Source organism: Periophthalmus magnuspinnatus, chromosome 5 (assembly GCF_009829125.3).
Source record: "Periophthalmus magnuspinnatus isolate fPerMag1 chromosome 5, fPerMag1.2.pri, whole genome shotgun sequence".
NCBI classification, from domain to species: domain Eukaryota; kingdom Metazoa; phylum Chordata; class Actinopteri; order Gobiiformes; family Gobiidae; genus Periophthalmus; species Periophthalmus magnuspinnatus.
In genome coordinates this window covers 30,041,097-30,062,281 of record NC_047130.1, presented here as the reverse complement: position 1 = coordinate 30,062,281, position 21,185 = coordinate 30,041,097, and the positions used below count along the sequence as shown (strand labels likewise).

The following is a 21,185-nucleotide window of genomic DNA, read 5'->3' as shown; positions in this document are numbered from 1 at the left end:
CTGGTTTGCATAGTTTTAGGTTGTAGATAGATTGAGTTGTAACACAGCGTTTACCCTGTTATTAGAGTGCACAGTCCTGGAGAGAGTGGGAGTGGGTGGGGGGCGGAGCTATGGTCGAGCATATATTACAGAAAAACACATTTGGAAACCACTCGAGGTCATATTCCTGGATAGATCTGATCATGCTCCACTTCATCTTTACTGTAAGTAGCACTGGGACTTATCTTTGTCTGAATCTAATCAATTAATCCTTTTGTTAATTTGAATTATGTGGAAAATACAACATATAATACATAATTTATCACAAAGTTTAGTGGTCTTAAACATATACTGAAAGTGTTTGCTGACCCTGAGATGAAGAAGCTGTGATGAAGATTGTGTTAAAGATGCAAATTGTTCAGCAGATTTTGAGCTGTGGGTGATATTTTAGTTGGTTTAAAATACAGTAATTTATGTGTTGAGGTATAGTCCCAGCATAGTCAAACCTGCATGTTTCAGCTCTTTAAAAACTGGTCAGTTGAGCGCAAGCATGTTGAAACTAATAGTCTATAAGTTTTACTGCTTCTGTCAAATGCACGTACACACACACACACACACACACACACACAGGCCTGGGGATGGGCCAAGACAGAAACTCCTGATTTGCATATTAAGAAGCAGACACCATTGTTAAAAGAAAATGGGTTCTTGCAATTCTCATACAGGTTTACCTTCTATCGAGGGCAGCGTGTTTGCAGCTGCAGAGTCGTCACAGAAGAGCGTGGATCATAGACTCTTTCACCATAGAAGAGGGTCACCCCGGGCCGTTCCCCTATGAGCTGGGACAGGTGAGCACTCATAATATAACACTACTTTACACTTGAATGACTAAAAGTAAATGATGAGGCCTGGTTTTATTGCAGATCGACATTGACCGAGCTTACCGCGTTCACTTCGAGCTCTCTGGAGAAGGAGTGGACCAGGAGCCTAAAGGGGTCCTCTCCATCGACAAGGAGAGCGGCATCCTCTTTGTGCACAAACCGGTGGACTACGAGGAGAAGGATCTGCTGACGGTAAAGAAATAAGAACTGAAATCAAAGTTGAATCAAATATTAGCAAACTGTCATCAATCTGCTTTTGTTCAAGACTTTAAATCAATGCAATTCAACACAAAATTGCACTGATTTTCCTTCAAACTCCAAATTATGCTCCCAACGACATGTTTCTACTGAAAAAGGATCGTCCCTCTCGATTAAAAAGACATTCAGTCATGTCTAATCATTAATTATATGCTTGATATTATTCAGGATTAGACATGTGGCTCAAGCTTGATTCAAACTGGATTAATTGTGCATCAAAAAATACAGAAATGAGTCCTGTAACAGAGTAAATACATAAATAAATAAATACTGAATTATTGGTTACATTTCTGACTATTATTTTTATTTTATTCTTATTTCTACAGTTGAAATTCGAGGCCAAAAAATCTGACTTGTCTTTAGACACAAAACTAGGCATTCAGATCTCGATAACAGACATCAACGACAATCCACCTGTTTTCCAGACGAGTTTGTATGAAATAACGACACGAGAGGAGACGACTCAAGGTAAAGTTCAAGCGTTAGTGTGTGCGACGTGTGCAGAGCCATTTCACGATGACCACGTGTGTTTCAGGTTCTTTCTTAGTGACGGTTTTGGCCCATGATCGAGACAAGAGAGGCTCCCCCAACTCAACATTTCACTACGAACTCAAGTCTGTGTCTCCACAAACTGAAAACATACAGTTCTTTATGGACAAGGACATGGGACAAATCTCTTTCAAGGGATGTTTGGACCACGAGGCGAGTGCTTTCTCATGCCTTCCAGAAGCATATTATTTAGTAACAAGATATGACGTGCCTTACCTGTGGGTCTAATTTGACTGGTGCACTACGTCTTAAGAATATCTATGCTACAAATCTGCTGTAACATGTGGATTTAAAGGTGCATTCTGTAAATTTCCTCTGTAAACGTATTGCTGCTTTAACTGAAATGATCCACAGTGTGACAGATCTTTTATTTATTCAATTACAGCCATTTCTTTGCTTAAAAATGCTAGAAAAACATGGGTATTTGCTTTAAATTGGGCCACCGCTCCTTAGATCTGACTTGTAACGTGGTGTAGTGGCATCACCTGCTTGTCACGCTACAGGGAAAAGTTACAGAGTGCAGCTTTTAATGATAAATGAGTAGACTTTTCATTCTTTCTATGACTGATGCCTGTTAAACTGTATTTTTGTGAAGGTGGCTGATAAGTTTACATTGTTGGTGGAGGCCAAGGACCACGGTGATGTGATCAGTTTGTCCAGTTCAACCACCGTCGTCATCAACGTCCAGGATGGAAACAACCACCTGCCGATCATCACCGGGCAAACGGTAAAAGTGAGACTACGTTATCCGCAAAAAAACCTCTTCATAATCAAACAGAGCTGGAAATATGAGCTTTAAACACGGAACATATTAGATTACAACCTCTCATAAATCATAAAAGTGTCTCAGAGCGTGTCCACATGTCGACACCGCAGACATTTATCATACACAGAAGATTCACCATTTCACAATTATTTCCGACTCTCTGAATTTTAATTTTGACTCTTGCTTTTAAATGACTCAATAATACTGTTAAAAAGTTTCTAAAATATATATACATTTTTAAAAATATTATTTATTTATACTTTTTTTTTTTTTTTTTACATACAACATGAAACACACAGCACAGGTTACAGGCTGGTCTAGAAGACATCTATATAAAATATTCCAATCCAGGATCCATAAAAGTGTGTAGTGGTTCAAGTCCAAAGTGGCTGTCCATTTGAGTCTATTTGAGACTTAAGTCCAATTGCTTCCAGTGGCTTCTTCCATCTGTCCATGAAGAGCTGAGAATTTCCATCAATATAATATCCAAGTTTGATCATAGACAAGAGGTCAGACATCAGAGATTTCCACAGGGAAACAGAGGGAGGATCATCACCCACCCACTTTACCATAATGCTCTTCCTAGCCATCATTAAGAATGATTGAACAATATGCTCATTTTGTGCGAGTGAAGGAGGAATATGTCCCAGTAAACACATCATTGGGTTTCCTGCCACCTGCTGACTAATAGCTTTACTAATATTGGCACAGACTTCATTCCAAAATGTTTGGATGTAAGCACATTCCCATAAACAGTGGTACCTCGTGCCCACATGAATTTTACACTTTGTGGGTACATTTGGCGATGTACCCACATTGTACTTACTATAAATATTTGGAGAAATATATACATTATGCAGAATATTGTACTGCAGTTCTTTAAACCTATTACAAATGGAGATTTTAGATGGCAAGGTTAGGATTTTGTCCCATTGCTGTGAATCAATTTCACGTTTAAGCAAAATTCCCCAAGATTTTCTTAACCATGCCAATTTATCCAGACTGAGGGAATATATTTCCAAATAAAACGTAGATATAAAATGCTTATGCTCTTTATTATTAATGAGAAATACCTCCAGATGATACAACTCTGGTGTAAGCTTAAGAGATTTAGCCTTTTGCTGTACATAATGCCTTAATTGCAAATATTTATCCATTCATCCATCCATTTTCTTCCGCTTATCCGGGGCCGGGTCGCGGGGGCAGCAGTCTAAGCAGGGACTCCCAGACTTCCCTCACCCCGGACACGTCCTCCAGCTCCTCCGGTGGGACCCCAAGGCGTTCCCAGGCCAGCCGAGAGACATAGTCCCTCCAGCGTGTCCTGGGTCTTCCCCGGGGCCTCCTCCCGGTGGGACATGCCCAGAACACCTCCCTAGGGAGGCGTCCAGGAGGCATCCTGAGCAGATGCCCGAGCCACCTCAGCTGGCTCCTCTCAACGTGTAGGAGCAGCGGCTCTACTCCGAGCTCCTCCCGTGTGACCAAGCTCCTCACCCTATCCCTAAGGGTGCGCCCAGCCACTCTGCGGAGGAAGCCCATTTCAGCCGCTTGTATCCGCGATCTTGTCCTTTCGGTCATTACCCAGAGCTCATGACCATAGGTGAGGGTAGGAACGTAGATTGACCGGTAAATCGAGCGCTTCGCCTTCCGGCTCAGCTCCTTCTTTACCACAACGGACCGATACAGCGACCGCATCACTGCAGATGCTGCACCGATCCGCCTGTCAATCTCCCGCTCCATCCTTCCCTCACTCGTGAACAAGACCCCGAGATACTTGAACTCCTCCACTTGGGGCAGAGACTCACCACCCACCCGGAGAGAGCAAACCACCTTTTTCCGGTCGAGAACCATGGCCTCGGATTTGGAGGAGCCGATTCTCATCCCAGCCGCTCCTCGGCTGCAAACCGCCCCAGTGCCTGCTGCAGGTCCTGGCTCGAAGAAGCCATCAGGACAACATCATCTGCAAACAGCAGAGATTAAATCCTATGGTTCCCAAACCAGGCCCCCTCCGGCCCCTGGCTGCGCCTAGAAATTCTGTCCATAAATATAATGAACAGAACCGGTGACAAAGGGCAGCCCTGGCGGAGTCCAACATGCACCGGGAACAGGTCTGACTTACTGCCGGCAATGCGAACACAGCTCCTGCTCCGGTCATACAGGGACCGGACAGCCCTTAGCAAAGGGCCCCGGACCCCATACTCCCAGAGCACCCCCCAAAGGACACCACGAGGGACACAGTCGAATGCCTTCTCCAGATCCACAAAACACATGTGGACTGGTTGGGCATACTCCCATGAGCCCTCGAGGACCCGATGGAGAGTATAGAGCTGGTCCAGTGTTCCACGACCAGGACGAAAACCACACTGCTCCTCCTGAATCCGAGGTTCGACTATCGGTCGAATTCTCCTCTCCAGTACCCTGGAATAGACCTTACCGGGAAGGCTGAGGAGTGTGATTTCCCTGTAATTGGAACACACCCTCCGGTCCCCCTTCTTATACAGAGGGACCACCACCCCGGTCTGCCATTCCACAGGTACTGTCCCCGACCGCCAGGCGATGTTGCAGAGACGTGTCAGCCAAGACAGCCCCACAACATCCAGAGACTTGAGGTACTCAGGACGGATCTCGTCCACCCCCGGAGCCTTGCCACCGAGGAGCTTGCCAACCACCTCAGTGACTTCAGCCAGGGTGATGGACGAGTCCGCCTCTGGGTCCCCAGTTTCTGCTTCCTCCTCGGAAGACGTGACAGTGGGATTGAGGAGATCCTCAAAGTATTCCTTCCACCGCCCGACAACATCCCCAGTCGAGGTCAGCAGCTCTCCACCCGCACTGTAAACAGTGTTGGTGAAGCACTGCTTCCCCCTCCTGAGGTGTCGGACGGTTTGCCAGAATCTCTTTGAGGCCGTCCGACAGTCCTTCTCCATGGCCTCCCCGAACTCCTCCCAACCCCGAGTTTTTGCCTCTGTGACTGCCCGAGCCGCGGCACGCTTGGCCCGCCGGTACTCATCAGCTGCCTCAGGAGTCCCACGAGCCAACAAGGCTCGATAGGACTCCTTCTTCAGCTTGACGGCATCCCTTACTTCCGGTGTCCACCACCGGGTTGGGGGATTGCCGCCGTGACAAGCACCACAGACCTTACGACCACAGCTACGAGCAGCCGCATCGACAATAGAGGTGGAGAACATGGCCCACTCGGAGTCCATGTCTCCAACCTCCCCCGGGATCAGGGAGAAGCTCTCCCGGAGGTGGGAGTTGAAGACCCCCCTGACAGAGGGCTCCGCCAGACGTTCCCAGCAGACCCTCACAATGCGCTTGGGCCTGCCAGGTCTGTCCGGCTTCCTCCTCCGCCAGCGGATCCAACTCACCACCAGGTGGTGATCAGTTGACAGCTCAGCCCCTCTCTTCACCCGAGTGTCCAAGACACGCGGTCGGAGGTCAGATGACACGACAACAAAGTCGATCATCGACCTCCGACCTAGAGTGTCCTGGTGCCACGTGCACCGATGGACACCCTTGTGCTCGAACATGGTGTTTGTTATGGACAAGCTGTGACTAGCACAGAAGTCCAATAACAAAACACCGCTCGGGTTCAGATCGGGGAGGCCGTTCCTCCCAATCACGCCCCTCCAAGTGTCACTGTCGTTACCCACATGGGCGTTGAAGTCCCCCAGGAGAACAACGAAGTCCCCGGTTGGTGCACTGTCTAGTACCCCTCCCAGGGACTCCAAGAAGGCCGGGTACTCTGCACTGCTGTTTGGCCCGTAGGCCGACACAACAGTGAGAGACCTGTCCCCGACCCGAAGGCGCAGGGACGCGACCCTCTCGTTCACCAGAGTGAACCCCAACACGCAGCGGCTGAGCTGTGGGGCAATGAGCAAGCCCACACCAGCTCGCCACCGCTCCCCGCGGGCAACGCCAGAGAAATGGAGAGTCCAACCCCTCTCAAGAAGTTGGGTTCCAGAGCCCAAGCTGTGCGTGGAGGTGAGGCCGATCCAGTCGGTAACGCTCAACCTCCCGCACAAGCTCAGGCTCCTTCCCCCCCAGCAAGGTGACATTCCACGTCCCCAGAGCTAGTCTCCATGTCCAGAGATCCGGTTGTCAAGGTCCCCGCCTTCGACTGCCGCCCGGATCTCTCTGCACCCACCCCGCATGGCTCCTCCCGCAGGTGGTGGGTCCACGGGAGGACGGCCCCACGTCGTTCCTTCGGGCTGGGCCCGACCGGGCCCCGTGGGGAAAGGCCTGTTCTTTTCTTCTTCATGCAAATATTTATAGAAATCTTTATTTGGTAAAGAATATTGAGATTTCAGAAATTCAAAAGATTTGAATTCTCCCCTTGTAAAGGGATAAAAAACCTATGAATCTGTCGGTTTCTGTTCTGTTGTCAGAAGAACAGGCGCAGAGGCTCGGGAATCGTTCTGTAGATTTTTATTTTACAGTCGGGTTAAAGGCAGCGTACAGCAGAATCAGATGCAAAGTCCATGTAACATCAAATGCAGAGTCTGACAATTTGCGATTACATCAGTGTTTTTAATCATCTCAGGGTGGGTGTCACTCGTTCTGTATCAAAGAAGCTATTGTGAAGAAATGAGAAATGTGGCCTTGGCCAAAATGTAACATTATGTCTGAGAGTAAGAAATGACACCGTCTCGCGGGAAACAGAACATACTGTATATATGTATATATATTTGTATATTGTTCACAAATCCCAGCAATGTGCCATCCTGTAAAACTTCTTCCTATAGTTTGTGGCAAAGGTCCAGATTATTTATCAAAGTCGATAAAATGTGGAATGGCTGGTTACTTTTAAAGTTTTCTTAGTCTTCCCCACGCCCATAGGACATTATAGAGTAGAGGAATATCTTTAACTGTATCTGTTACACTGTTTAGTTTGCTCCCCAACAAGTTGACAGGTGATGATGGTTTGCACAAAACTACCTCATTATTCAACCATCGCAGGTCTGCATTTTCATGTATCCAGGCAGAAATAATCCTAGCTTGCATTGAAAGGACATAATATTCTACATTAGGTAGGCCCCATCCTCCTTGTTCTTTGGGCAACTGAAGTGTCTCTAACTTGAGTTTTGGTTTCCTTCCTGCCCAAATAAAATCCACCATTGCTTTGTTAATTACTTTTATATCTTCAGACTTTAAAATCACAAAGAGCATACTAGTAGGGTACAATATTTTGGGTAGGATAATCATTTTTATAAGATTAATTCATTCCAGGAATGAGATTGGTAGAGCCTTCCATCTTGTCAACATCTCACGAAGACCCACAATCATTCCATTAATGTTTTCTTTGTATAAAAGACTCAATGTTGGTGTAATCTTAACTCCCACGTATATAAAACCTGATGGCTCCCAGCGAAAGGGCTTAACATATTTAGGCTCAACATTTCCTGAATCTGCCAGAGTCATAATAACAGATTTATCAAGGTTCACTTTGTATCCGGATATAAGGCCAAACTCTTCGACACAGCTAATCAGAACTGGTAGAGATTTAGAAGGATCAGTCAATGTCAGAAGGATGTCATCTGCATACAACATTATTTTATGTTCTTTATCCCCAACTGTGACCCCAAGAAGATTTGGATTTTGTCTAATGGCCATAGCAGGGACGTGCGGTCAGGGGAGGCAGGGGAGGCAGAGCCTCACCTGTCATCATGACAAGTAAAAAAAATAAATAATTATAACATCAAATTTATATTAATATTTGTCCACTGATTTTTATGTACAACTCATTTCGAACATTTTTTATTGTCAAAATCGCCGAATTTCCCTATTACCTGTTTAAATACAGGGATGAAACGAGAGGTGCGGCAGCAATGAGTCAAGCCTCACCTCTGAATGCGCCATCCATTACAAACTGGGTTGATACATGCAATTGGCCCGTGCTGCTTGCCATATATCTGCATGTTTCCAATATAATGTTTGCAGATACGTTTATTTGACCTGATTTTCCACTCTGGCTAATGTCTTTATTAACCATTAAAGTTTAATGTTTGTTAGTGACATATTTGGTTTTGCTGATGGAAAATAAAACCGCAGTGAAAAGTCGCAGGGTGAGGCAGATAGTTCTCTGCCGCACTGAAGCGGGCGTACGTGAGCCAACGGGTACGTGTGCTGTTCTTCTACGCAGAGGCGCCAGGCCCAGGCGAGTCAAGTGCAATCCGTTTTATATTTTGCTAGCTACGCCGGACTGCCAAAATGGAAGAGGATTATATATCGAAGCTTAAAAATTTCTCAAAACTCAAAATTAACACGGGTAGACCAACACCGGAGCTAAAAGGTTTGCTTCAAACTTCGGGACAGAAGATAACGCGCTCTTTTCAAACGGAGTGGTACACCCGAAAAGAGTGGCTGTGTGGCTGTCCTTCGAAAAAACGTCTTTACTGCTTCCCCTGCCTTCTGTTCTCAATTTGTGACAATGTCTGGACTAACACGGGATATTGTGACATGAAAAATTTACCACGAAGCCTCAGCAAACATGAGAGATCGACCACTCACATCCAAAGCCAAATTGCTTTAAAAACTTTTGGAAACTCAAGGATCGATTTGGCTTTAAACGAACAGCGGAGGCTCAACGTTAGCATCCACAATGCCAAGGTAAAGGAAAACCGGCAGATTTTGAAAGACCTCATTAATGCGACCTGCTTTTTAGCTAAACAGGGGTTGGCATTTCGTGGTAATGACGAGAGGGCAGGCTCTTCTAATCGTGGCAATTATGTAGAACTTTTACATGCTTTTGCTGAGAAGGATGAGAGGTTAGCTAGACATTTGGACTCATCCGCTGTCTTTTCTGGCTTGTCAAATAGAATACAGAACGATTTAATTGAAGCAATCGGTGATGTGATAAGAAATGATATAAAAAGGGAGATTAATGCTGCCCCATTTGTTGCTGTAGAGGTAGACGAGACTACGGATACGGATGGTGTCTGTGATTGACGTCTGTGGTTTTGTACACCACTCTATACGTCTCATTTATGTTGAAATTCTCAATTCTCATTTGATCTCGGTTCAGGTTGGGGCTGATCAGTTTTTTTCCCACGAAATGCAGGTTGAAATAATGCTGCTTATTATGAATATTATTTCTGTGCATCGTGTCGAGGCGGGTTCGAAAAATATAGGCAGCCGTGCGGGGCGGGTAATATTTTGCCGTACATGCGGGGCCCCGCGGGTTGAAAATATCCTGACCCGAGCATCACTACAACACAGGGAGGGTGTAGAGCAAATGCACGTTTTTTTACCTTTACATATCTGTAATATGTACCGTGTGTGTGCGTGCGTGTTTTGTGAAGAATGCTGATGAGATATGAAATACCCAGCAGCCAATTCAATAAGCGACCCTTTTTGGTTTATATATTTGTAAATCTGACACTAAAGGAGTCAGTGCCTCACCAACCATGAACCTCACCGCACGTCACTGGGCCATAGCCAGGGGTTCAATGGCCAAAGCGAACAGTAATGGTGACAAGGGGCTGCCCTGAGCTGTACCCCTGCCCAGTTCAAAAGGAGAGGACAGCAGGCCATTAGTAAAAACAGAGGCCACTGGTGCTTTGTATAGTAATTTGATCCAATTCACAAAATTTGGTCCAAAGCCGAATCTTCCCATTATTTCAAAGACATACTCCCATTCAATTCTATCAAACGCCTTTTCGGCATCCATAGAAACTACCGCACCAGGCATTTTATTACAGTTGAGAAAGTGAATAATATTGTACAGGCGCCTCGTATTATAGTAAGAGTTTCGGTCCTTAATGAAACCTGTTTGATCAGCTTCCACTAATGAGCACATTACTTTCTCCAACCTGAGAGCAAGAATTTTTGAAAGTATTTTATTATCAATGCCAAGAAGGCTGATGGGTCTGTATGATGAACATAATTCTACATTTTTACTCTTTTTAGGTATAAGTGTAATGTTAGCCTGATACATAGATTTAGGGAGCCTGGCTTCTTCAAAAGATTTATTATAAACTCTAAGTAATAAGCTGCCTATCAGATAGCTTGGGAAATTCCAGGTTATCCAGAAAAAAAAACTGATTTAAGCCTTGAAGTATCACTCTCAGAATTATACAATTTTACGTAAAAATCTCTGAAGCTTGTGTTAATCTCTCTGTTTCCTACACATCTCACGTTATTAGAGTCCATAATTGCTGTTATAAAAGTATTTGAAGGAGCATTTCTTGCAATACGAGCTAGAAAACGGTTGGGCTTATTAGCTGATTCATACATCCTATGTTTGGCAAACTGAATATCTTTTTCAGCTTTACGTGTTATTAAGTTAGTCAAAGTTGTTCTAATCACTTTGAGCTCAGTTAGTGTTTCAGATGACTGTGTTTCATAATAGTGTTTCTCTAGTTGTTTTAAGGTGTTTTCCAGTTCCAGTTGTCTTGCTAAACTTTCTTTTTTCTTATTAGCTGTAAACGAGAGAATCATACCTCTCATATAAGCCTTATAGCAGTCCCACAAGGTTCTTGAGTCAATCCCTTCATTATCGTTGCACTCTAGAAACAATGTTGTTTGCTCTGTTATGAATTTCTCAAATGTATCATGTAAAAAGAGCAGTGTATTCATTCTCCAAGACACAGATCGCTCGATAACCCGCAAGGGCTGCATACTGAGGAATACAGGGGCATGATCAGAGAGACCCATAGGGCCTATAGCTACCTGTTCGACAAGTTGGCATATACATTTTGATAGGAAAATATAATCTATTCGGGATGCCAACAGATGAGGATATGAATGGAAAGTAAAATGTTTCAGGAGTGGATTATGATGCTGCCAAATATCAACGAGATCTACTTCATTAAGAATTTGCAAAAGTGCTTTAGAATTTCTAGTTAGAGTAGATTGTGGAGGAAGTCTGTCCAACTCTGGGGACAACACACAGTTAAAGTCCCCTGCCAGTATTACATCATCACATTCCATGTCCATCAATTGCCCAAGTAACACTGTATAGAACTCCTCATCCTGTATGTTTGGGGCATAAACATTACCAAGAAGAACATTTTCCCCATATAACACACCTTTTACAAAAATATACCTTCCTTCTTTGTCCTTATGGGTAACTATAGCAGTAAATGGGAGGTTCTTATGTATTAAGGTTAAGGCACCTCTTTTATTTGTAGAGTAAGACGAATAGAAAACTTGACCCACCCATTCTCTGCAGTACTTCCTATGCTCATCATCAGTAAGATGAGTTTCTTGCAGGAAAGCAATTTGGACTGAATCTTTTTTCAAGGTATTCAGAATGGACTTTTTCTTAGCTACATTATTGGACCCCTTTACATTCCAAGTGCTTATCTTTAGTGACATATTAAATATAATTTATGTAAATATTGTTTTTGTTTTTTTTCCTGTATTTTTTAACTTGCCAAATATGCAATAAACCAGCCTGCAACCCCAAACCTAAACTCTACAGAACTAGTACCAGGCAAAACCTCAACACTAGGCCTGGACCAAACAACCCTCTTATAAGAGATGAGATAAAAAAAAAAAAAAAAAAAAAAAAAAAGAATATTAAAATAACAAATACAAATAAAACAAAACAAAAACCAAAAGCAACGATCTAGGTGTACCCTACTCCAAAGTACAGCTATAAGGGGAATTCTAAAACACCCCGCACCGGATAAAATCAAGCATACACATAGTGGCTTGTTAATAATCAACTAATGCTACAGTAATAACCCTCAGGAATCGATTTGCGTTATAAGTATGAGTCGTTGCACCTCCATTTATTTGGTACCTGGCAGATTCATCACGTAGTCCTTCATCTCCTTTGTGGTCTTGAGGGAGAGACTGGAGCCATCGGGGTTGAATATCTTGACAGTAGCTGGATACAAAAAGGAATATCTGACCCCCGCGTCTCGGAGCGCTCTCCGTGCATCAGCGGACTCCTGTCTCTTCTTCGCCATGGCCGCTGAGAAATCCTGGTAGAAGGACACTGTACCTATTGCCTCGCAGCAGCAAATCAAGATGTTCTTTACATTTTTACATACATTTTCTTTACATTTACAGTAACTCCACTCCAAAAAGTGCCATCTCTAGGTCCATTGTTGTTAAAATAAAACGTTTGTTTATTGAGTCAGATCAGTCTTAATGTGGATTTGTTTTGGTGATTGATCAAGTGTTTTGAAGGTGATTCAGTGAGAACTCTTACTTTTGACTATAAAATATATATATTGAATTATTACCTCACTAACGGTTTACTATAATTATATGTTTCATGTCTGTACATCTGTCAGAAAGAAAAATAATGCAGTGCAATTAATCCTCAGCAGGGTGTGTTCTGCATCGTTTATTTTTCCTATAATTTAATAATTTAACTCTTAACATTATAGGGAAGTGGTAAAGTAAAGGAAGGAGAGACTGGGACGTCCCCTCTGAGGATCCATGTGACGGACAAGGACACACGGGACAGTCCTGCGTGGAGGGTCAAATACACCATCACAGGAGAGGACGCCCAGCACTTTAACATCGAGACAGACCCAGAGACGAACGACGGCATTCTCACGGTGCTGACTGTAAGTATGTGTGTGTGTGTGTGTGTGTGTGTGTGAGAGTGTGTGGGGGTGTGTGTGTGTGGGGGGTGTACATGCCTGACATTACAGCTCCTCCCACATACTGCAATGCCTGCTATATCATTACCTGCGTCTATGAGTCTTGGCACGATACGGAAACAAAGGGTATTTTTATGGGAAAGAAACACAAACGGAGAGAGAGAGAGAGGGAGGGAGGGAGGGAGGGAGGGGGGGCACTGCATTACTGCACTGATAAATAATCACTCAGTTATTACTATATCGATTCATCAATCGTTGTAATATTTTATTGTTCTGTTATTCTATTTATAGTTCTATCTATCTATCTATCTATAGATCTATCTATCATTCTATCTGTCTATTTATTGTTCTATCGTTCTATCATTCTATCTGTGTAGCTATTTATCTATCTACCTATTATTCTATTTATTATTCTATTTATTGTTCTATCTATTGTTCTATCTATCGTTCTATCATTCTATCTCTGTCTATCACAAATCTTTCACACTTTGCAAAACACAAAATAATTCAGAATATTTGTCATAATGTAAATGTGTGGAAAATATTACACAATCATTTAGGAAACAAAAAAGCACAAGTTTAAATTTGTGTTTTTTAACAGAGTTTAAACAGTGTGACCTCTGACCTAAAAGTGTCTGAATGAAAACCTGGTTAACACAGGTTTTCTCTTTATACTGTGGTTTGTTGTGCTTCTGTGTCTCTTTATTGTCTGTTCACACCCCCCCCCCCCACACCCCCCCCACACACCCACACACACACCCCCGCACCCCCCCCCCCCCACACACACACACACCTACATGATACATACACACACACACACACACACACATACATCCAATCCAACTTTATTTCTAATGCACTTTAAAAACAACAGAGTTGACCAGAGTGCAGTACACAACAGACATTTTAAAAAAACATGGATAAATGACAAACATACAAATAAATAACTACAAACTGTACACTATAAAAGTCAACATATCAGTGAAAAGCTAAAGAAAAAAAGTGCGTTTTAAGAACTGATTTAAAAGTAGAAAGTGACTCAGCCTGTCTAATGTGCAGGGGCAACGCGTTCCATAGTTTGGGACCAGCCACAGAGAAAGCACGGTCTCCTTGATGTTTCCTCCTCATTTTGGGGACCACCAACAGTGAAAGATCTGCAGACCTGAGTGTCTACATATGCATAGATACACCCCCCCCACACACACACACACACACCCACATACACATACATACACATGCATAGACCCCCCCCCACACACACACACACGCACGCACACACACATTGTGAGTCCTGTGTGTTCAGTGTTGTCCTTTGTGTTTTTTGTCAATAGACTTTGGTCAGATTTTGCAGTATTTAGACTGGAGCAGACATGCCCAAACTGTGGCCCGGGGGCCAAATGCGGCCCTCAGACCAATTTTTCTTGGCCCTCACGCTTCCAGGTGAATTGGCCCATTTTACCTTAAACCTGGGGTCACCAGCCTTTTTTTAACCTGAGAACTGCTTCATGGGAACTGAGTCGTACGAAGGGCGACCAGATCCACTCTTCTGAAGTAACACATTTGCTCAGTTTGCCTTTAGTTGTACATTATTAATGATAAATGATAATAATCTGTATGAAGACACAGATCATGTTAATGATAGATCTCAATATTCAGCATTTTAACTTTACTAATCTTAGTGATTGTTGAATTTCCAGATGACACACATCACTACATCTCAGAGGAAAAGTGTCCCATTTTCACTGTCCACTGACAAACCTTTTTAACAAAACATAAATAATATAAATTGCACAATGTTTCAAAAAGTTGTCAATTATGTAATGTTAAAGAAAAATCAACATACATATTTTTAAATAAATCTCGGCTGCTTTATGTGATTTTTTTCACCGGTGTCTTGAAAAAAGTCTTTAGCTCACGAGCCTTTCTGTCTATAGTGCGGTAGTTTGCGTGGCGCTCGTGGGTAGTTCGCGTGGAGCTTTGTGGGTGGTGCAGTGTCTCTCCACTTTGTGCTTTTACCGTCGCACACAGTTTTATTTTAGTCTTAAATCGTTGTGAAAGTGTGAAAGTGATCTCTCTCTCTCTCTCTCTCTCTTTTTTCTGTCATGTTTTTGGAGTTATAAACTACATTCAGTGCACCTCCACAGCACTCGAGGCGGAGCACTGGTTTTGTCACGTGCACAATACTGACCTTTGACCTGAGCAGGTCAGAGTTCACCTTAACTTATCTAAACTTCACTACAATGAACATATGTTTAAGATATTGTCATTTTTAAAGCTGTATAAATGCATGGGTGATTAAAAAAATAGCAACAGAATAAAATTATATTTTAGATTCAGCTCATTGAGTTGTGCTTTTTTAGACCAGGTCTGAGGACGACTCATGTGGGGCTCAGGGGGACATGGCACCCGCGAGCACAGTGATGGTGACTCCTGCCTTAAACTGTACTTTTTACTCTACATCCCTGAAAATCTACTTTTTACAAACCCATATCAAATATTGAATATGTTGTATTGAGGATGTAAGTGTGAATAAAGGTCTAATGGTTCAGTCTAACTTGTAATAAACACACAGATTTGAAGTATTCACTGTATTTGTGACCAGTCTGTGGCCCTCAATTGGCCCTCAGCTTTGTTTGTGTTTTTATATGTGGCCCTTAATGAGAAAAGTTTGGACTCCCCTGGTCTAGAGCGTTACAATCCCAGTCTGTGTTTAGATAGTTGACTGTTGTGTTTTTAGGTTCTGTGAAAAGCGTTTTGTAGTTTTGATCTGAGTTGACGCTTGAAGTGGCTTTGGAATTTGTGCTGAAATTTAGATTTTAGTGTCAAAGTGATTAAAAAAACAAACTAATGCAGATTGACACTGAAGATGTATATATTTTTTGCCCTAAAACATCTTTTCAGTAATACAAACAACTCTTTTCATTTCAGCCACTCAATTATGAAGAGATGACCACAAAAAATCTTACCATCCTGGTGGAGAACGAGGCTCCATTTTTCCGCTGCACGGTGAAAAACAAAGCGGTCTCTGGTTTATGGACAGTGGACATGGTCAGCGGTGAAAAAGCGGCATCTTTTCACTCACAGACCGTAAACGTCATCGTCGAAGTTGAAGATGTTAATGATCCGCCGGCGTTCCTCGTCACAGTGAAAGAAGCGATCGTGGAGGAGAACTCACCTGTGGGCACGTGGGTGGAGAAGGTGACGGCACACGACCCCGACTCCACCCACTCCAGGGATTTTGTGTGAGTCCGAAGATACAACACAATCCTGTAAAAGTAACAAAAGTCTAGTGTGTTTTTTTTTTTTTTTTCGTGCAGATACAAAGTTGGAGATGATCCCGCCGGGTGGGTGAAGGTCGATCCCAAAACGGGCGACATCGTAACCTCTAAAATATTTGATCGTGAATCCCCCCACGTGGTCAACGGCATCTACACAGTGCTTATTCACGCCGTAGACAAAGGTACAACTCATACTTTGCCGTATTTTTAACCACGTCTGGAATAAATCAATAACATGATGCGTATCGTGTTCGTTTAAGGAGATCCACAGATGACGGGCACAGCTACAGTCAACATTCACGTCGCAGACCAGAATGACAACGTCCCACAGCTGGAGACGGACTTTGTGGACGTGTGTGTGTCGGATGACGTCACCATGACCAACATCACGGCTTTTGACTTGGACGAGAATCCGTTTGGAGGACCTTTTACGTTCGAGCTGCTTGGAGATGTAAAAAACAAATGGAAACTCAATCCGTCTTATGGTTAGAGCTGAGTCCGATGAATTAGTCCATTGTGGAAATCAGAATTAATGAAATGGAAACAGGTGTTAGTGCTGTCATAATTTATTTTTGTGCAGGTTACAGCGCTGGCCTGGTGGCGGAGTCGGGAGCGTTCGTGGGTCGACACACTGTCAGCGTAAAGATCTTGGACATGCAGGGGCAGTTTGGTGTCTACAGCCTTAGTGTGATCGTTTGCGACTGCTCTCTCGCACCAAACTGTCGAATCCGTAGAGAAAACGCCATCGGTGCTTCTTCCGGGGTCGTTGGACTAGTTTTTTTGGCTCTGCTGTTGCTCTTTGGTAAGAGACGCACGACTTCATGTTTTGTGTGTTTGCTACATCATCAGGTGGAGGAGTAGCGACAGGTACAAAGGGAATTATACTGCCTGAACAAAAATAAAGTCGCCACCGGGATTTAACGAGGCAAAAAGGTACGAGGCTCCTGTAGTTGGTCCGGTCTAGGTTCAGTAGAATGAGGTCAGCTGACACCTGAATAAACTGAATGACCAGGTTATTCCATCAGTGGATTTCTGGGCATATTCCAAGACGACAATGCCAGGATTCATCGAGCTCAAATTGTGAAAGAGCGGTTCAGGAGCATGAGACTTCATTTTCACACATGGATTGTCCACCACAGAGTCCAGACCTTAACCCCATTGAGAATCTTTGTGTCGTAAAAACTGACGGAGGGACCAAAGATGGAGACAGAGAGTTTATTTGCAGATACATGAGTGTGATTGAAGGCAGACAGAGCACAGACAGGTGGGAGCGGTGTCATCTTGGAGCAGGTCATGGGTCGCAGGGTCAGAGGCTGGGGTGTTCGTACCAGACGTGGAGAGCTGGGACGGAGACGGAGGTGCACAGTGGTTCCAGGGAGTGGGATCGAAGTGGATACACGAACAAATAAACCGGAGCATCACATGAAAAACTTTAAAATGACAAGAGAATATTGGAAGACGACAAGACGATCTGGCCCAGAGTGTCGGATCCTCAGTAGCAGGTGTGTGGAGGTGGTGCCAGAGTCTCCGCCCAGCTCCAGGCTCAAACACAGAAGGGAGGAGGGAAAACAGCACAGAACACACAAAAAAAACCAAATCCTCACACTTTGGGATGTGCTGGAGAAGCTTTGTGCAGTGGTTAGACTCTAACATCATCAATGCAAGAGGTGAAAAATTAATGCAACACTGGATGGAAATAAATCTTGTGACATTGCAGAAGCGAAATCCAGTGTGTGCTGTAATCAAAACTAAAGGCAAACAACCAAATATTAGAGTGTGGCGACTTTTTTTTTTTACCAGGCAGTGTATAATTTAGCACAAGCAGTGGTTTGAACAATGTAGCCTTGAAAATGTCTTTATAAAACATTTAAAACAGAAGCAGCGGTCCATCTAAAATATATATAAAAAGGAACTGAGCAGAGAACTACAGAGTCCTGCTTTAGTTTACACTGTTTGAGGTTAGATCACAGTACGTAATGCCACATTGAGCACCATCATAGTGTTCATTTAGCCCCTTGATCCTGACACTTTGGTTAACTTTTTTGTGTTTTTGCAGCTGGACTGTTGCTGACTCTGTTTGTCACCTGTAAGAAACAGTTCACTCACATTCAGTTTCCAGTATCAGAGGGAACAACGCTGGATTCACACATGGAAAGTCCAGGGACAGACTGCAAGGTACAGCAAACACTTTACACATTTGTTTAGTTGTCCAGGAGTTGATGGAGTAAAATACAGTTTAATCATCTTTTTGCACAGGTACCTTTAAACGTGAACTCTGGATCCACTGATGAACACACCTCAAAACTGCACAACGGAGCCCAGCATCTTATTTCAACAAATATGGTACAAAAATAACTGTCAAATATGTGGTTTATTTCAAAAACTAAACTTGGTTCTTTTTGTATCCCCATAGAACGTGAAACAAAACACTTTAAACACACTGAACACACACTTTACAGAATATAGTGAACAATTCTCTCAGGATTTTCACCACCGTGGGTATGAGGTAAGATGCATTTTACTTTTATTCCTGCAAACACCTTCTGTAAATATAATACGTGTTTGTTTTTTCTTGTAGTGGATCAAATATTCAGATGAAGGCATGGAAGAGCATCTTTACAAACAGCAGGTAGTCTAAGATTTAATTTTTATAGGAGTGAAGGATTGAAGTTGTGTGAAAATTAAAACACCCATAGATATTTTTGTCAACAGCATTGTCATTCACAAAACTGAGCAACATTTCTAAAAAAAACAACAACTATATACCAGTGTCGGGCTTCAGTGACATCCCACTTACACATTACAACATCACCTCAGTGCAGACTTAATTTCAGGAGCATTGAAAACCAATAAGCAGCACTGTATTCACAATTAAGAGCAGGAAACTAAATTCACAGATACTGTCCAAAATAAAAAATAAAAATGCAATTTAAAGATGCCAAAAAAAATGCCACCAAAATGACACTATGTGAGCTTGAACCATTCTGTCCAATAAACTGAGCAATGTCACCGTTTCATATAAGACACAAACCAGACAAGAACAAAACAAACTATTCTTTGAAAGTAAAGTAAACCAATCATTTGCATTTTTGACAATAGTCTAAACAACAGCAAATAACTGAAAATGTGGCACAGACTGAACAAACTTTAGTGCCGTTTTATCTGAGGTGACTTCAATGCTCCTTGTTATTATTCACATTATAAAATCACTTTTCATTGTGGAGCTCCGTCTCCCTGCGCGTCCCTGAGCTGCAGGTCCACTCCAGTGTCTCCAAACGTTTTAAATGCACTGTAGCTTTAAGTGTCCAGCCGAACAACAACATTTCTCTTCCCTCACCTCATTCTCCTCGATTCCTCTCCTTCACTCCTCTCCTTGATTCCTCTCCTTTATTTCTCTCCTTCACTCCTCTCCTCGATTCCTCCCATTCATTTCTACCACGATTCCTCTCCTTAATTCCGCTCCTTCATTCCTCTCCTCGATTCCTCTCCTTAATTTCTCTCCTTGATTCCTCTCCTTTATTCCTCTCCTTTATTTCTCTCCTTTACTCCTCTCCTTGATTCTTCTCCTTGATTCCTCCCCTTCATTTCTACCTCGATTCCTCTCCTTAATTTCTCTCCTTCACTCCTCTCCTCGATTCCTCTCCTCGATTCCTCTTCTCAATTCTACAGGACAGGCGTGAGGAGGAGGAGGCAGGAGGAGACACTCACTGAGGGTCAATGTGACAGACTTTCCTCAAACTTTTTAAATCAATGTCAGACCAACATCTTTCTTTTCTGATAAATGTGAACATATCGTTTTCTAAATTCGTTTCAATGTCAAATTCAGGATTTTTATGTTTCCTCTGTGGTTTCCTTTCCTTGCCTTCTCTCAGCTTTGGGACAGGACTTAATCGAGCTCATTTGAGTGACAGGTAAAAAATGGAAGATCGAGGAGAAGGAAACAAGGAAAGAAGTTTATTTTGTCCCTAAAAGCACGAGAATTTAACATGTCTCTGTGAGTGGATTGAGTGGATGTAGGCAACAGGCTCAGAATGACTTTGTCTGTAGGTTATTTATGAAAAGTACTTTATAAAAAATTGACTGCAAATAGAGGAAAAGTATCTCAAAGACATTTAAGGGTAAAGTTTTAGGACTAGGGCCAGATAAAGAAATGAAAAACAACAGCTAAACTGTAAATATTTCTCCTGGAGTGTCCCCAAAGAAAAGCAGCACTAGACTAAAATATAAGTATTAATATTGTGTCATGGATACAAACTAAACCCCCAGAGAAAACAGAAATTAAACAGAAGTAGTCCCTCCTTTCATAGATTTATACACATATGTAGGACACAAGATGAATAAATGAACTGAGTATTTGGAAAACCAGTTTGTAAACAAGTATATTTAACATTTTTTAAGTGTGTCACATGGACAAAAATGAACCAAGATTTTATTTTTTGCTGACAGAAGAGTAAATTTAAATGTTTATTGCACAGGTGCCCAGAGAAACATATTTCAGGCACAGCTCAAACTCAGAAAGTGTGTACAGTGAAGCCTTCCTGGCCCTGCTGCAACGGGTGAGTTTAGAAACCACATTATTCAAGTGCAACTTGCATGAATAATTAGCATAAATCATCACCATGAATAATCACCACGCTGTGTCCACAGAGGTTAACTTTGCTCCACGAGACAGAGGACGAGCTGCTGGACTATGAGCCTCATTTTTACACAGACGAGGGACACGAGGACACCCCTCCAGACCTGGACAACATTTCCATCCCAGAGACGGACTCTTTCCACCATGTTCTGCACAACCTCAGCCCAGAATTCAACAGCCTGGCTTCTATTTGTAGAAAGCATCCAAAATATTAATGGATCTGCACAACTTTTAGGAGTAGTAGTAAAACAGACACTCTGGACAAATGTAGAGTGCACGAGT

General features: G+C 42.9%; 1 protein-coding gene across 1 annotated transcript; it reads left to right on the top strand.

The window, feature by feature from the left end:
- The first annotated feature begins 529 nt into the window (after positions 1 to 529).
- On the top strand, positions 530 to 21,118 carry cdh27 (cadherin 27). Its single transcript, XM_033967306.1, has 16 exons — positions 530 to 577; positions 705 to 827; positions 903 to 1,052; positions 1,445 to 1,586; positions 1,654 to 1,820; positions 2,263 to 2,394; positions 12,771 to 12,953; positions 15,918 to 16,231; positions 16,307 to 16,449; positions 16,528 to 16,752; positions 16,848 to 17,069; positions 18,324 to 18,442; positions 18,524 to 18,610; positions 18,846 to 18,896; positions 20,743 to 20,823; positions 20,915 to 21,118. Exons 1-16 carry the CDS (start codon positions 530 to 532, stop codon positions 21,116 to 21,118), a joined length of 2,391 nt encoding a protein of 796 aa, XP_033823197.1.
- The last annotated feature ends 67 nt before the right edge of the window (positions 21,119 to 21,185 follow it).

Coding starts and splice junctions, on each gene's coding strand:
- cdh27 (XM_033967306.1), top strand. CDS start 530: ATGTTGAAACTAATAGTCTATAAGTTTTACTGCTTCTGTCAAATGCAC. Junction 1,587..1,653: donor ACGAGAGGAGACGACTCAAG/GTAAAGTTCAAG, acceptor CGTGTGTTTCAG/GTTCTTTCTTAGTGACGGTT. Junction 1,821..2,262: donor AGGGATGTTTGGACCACGAG/GCGAGTGCTTTC, acceptor ATTTTTGTGAAG/GTGGCTGATAAGTTTACATT.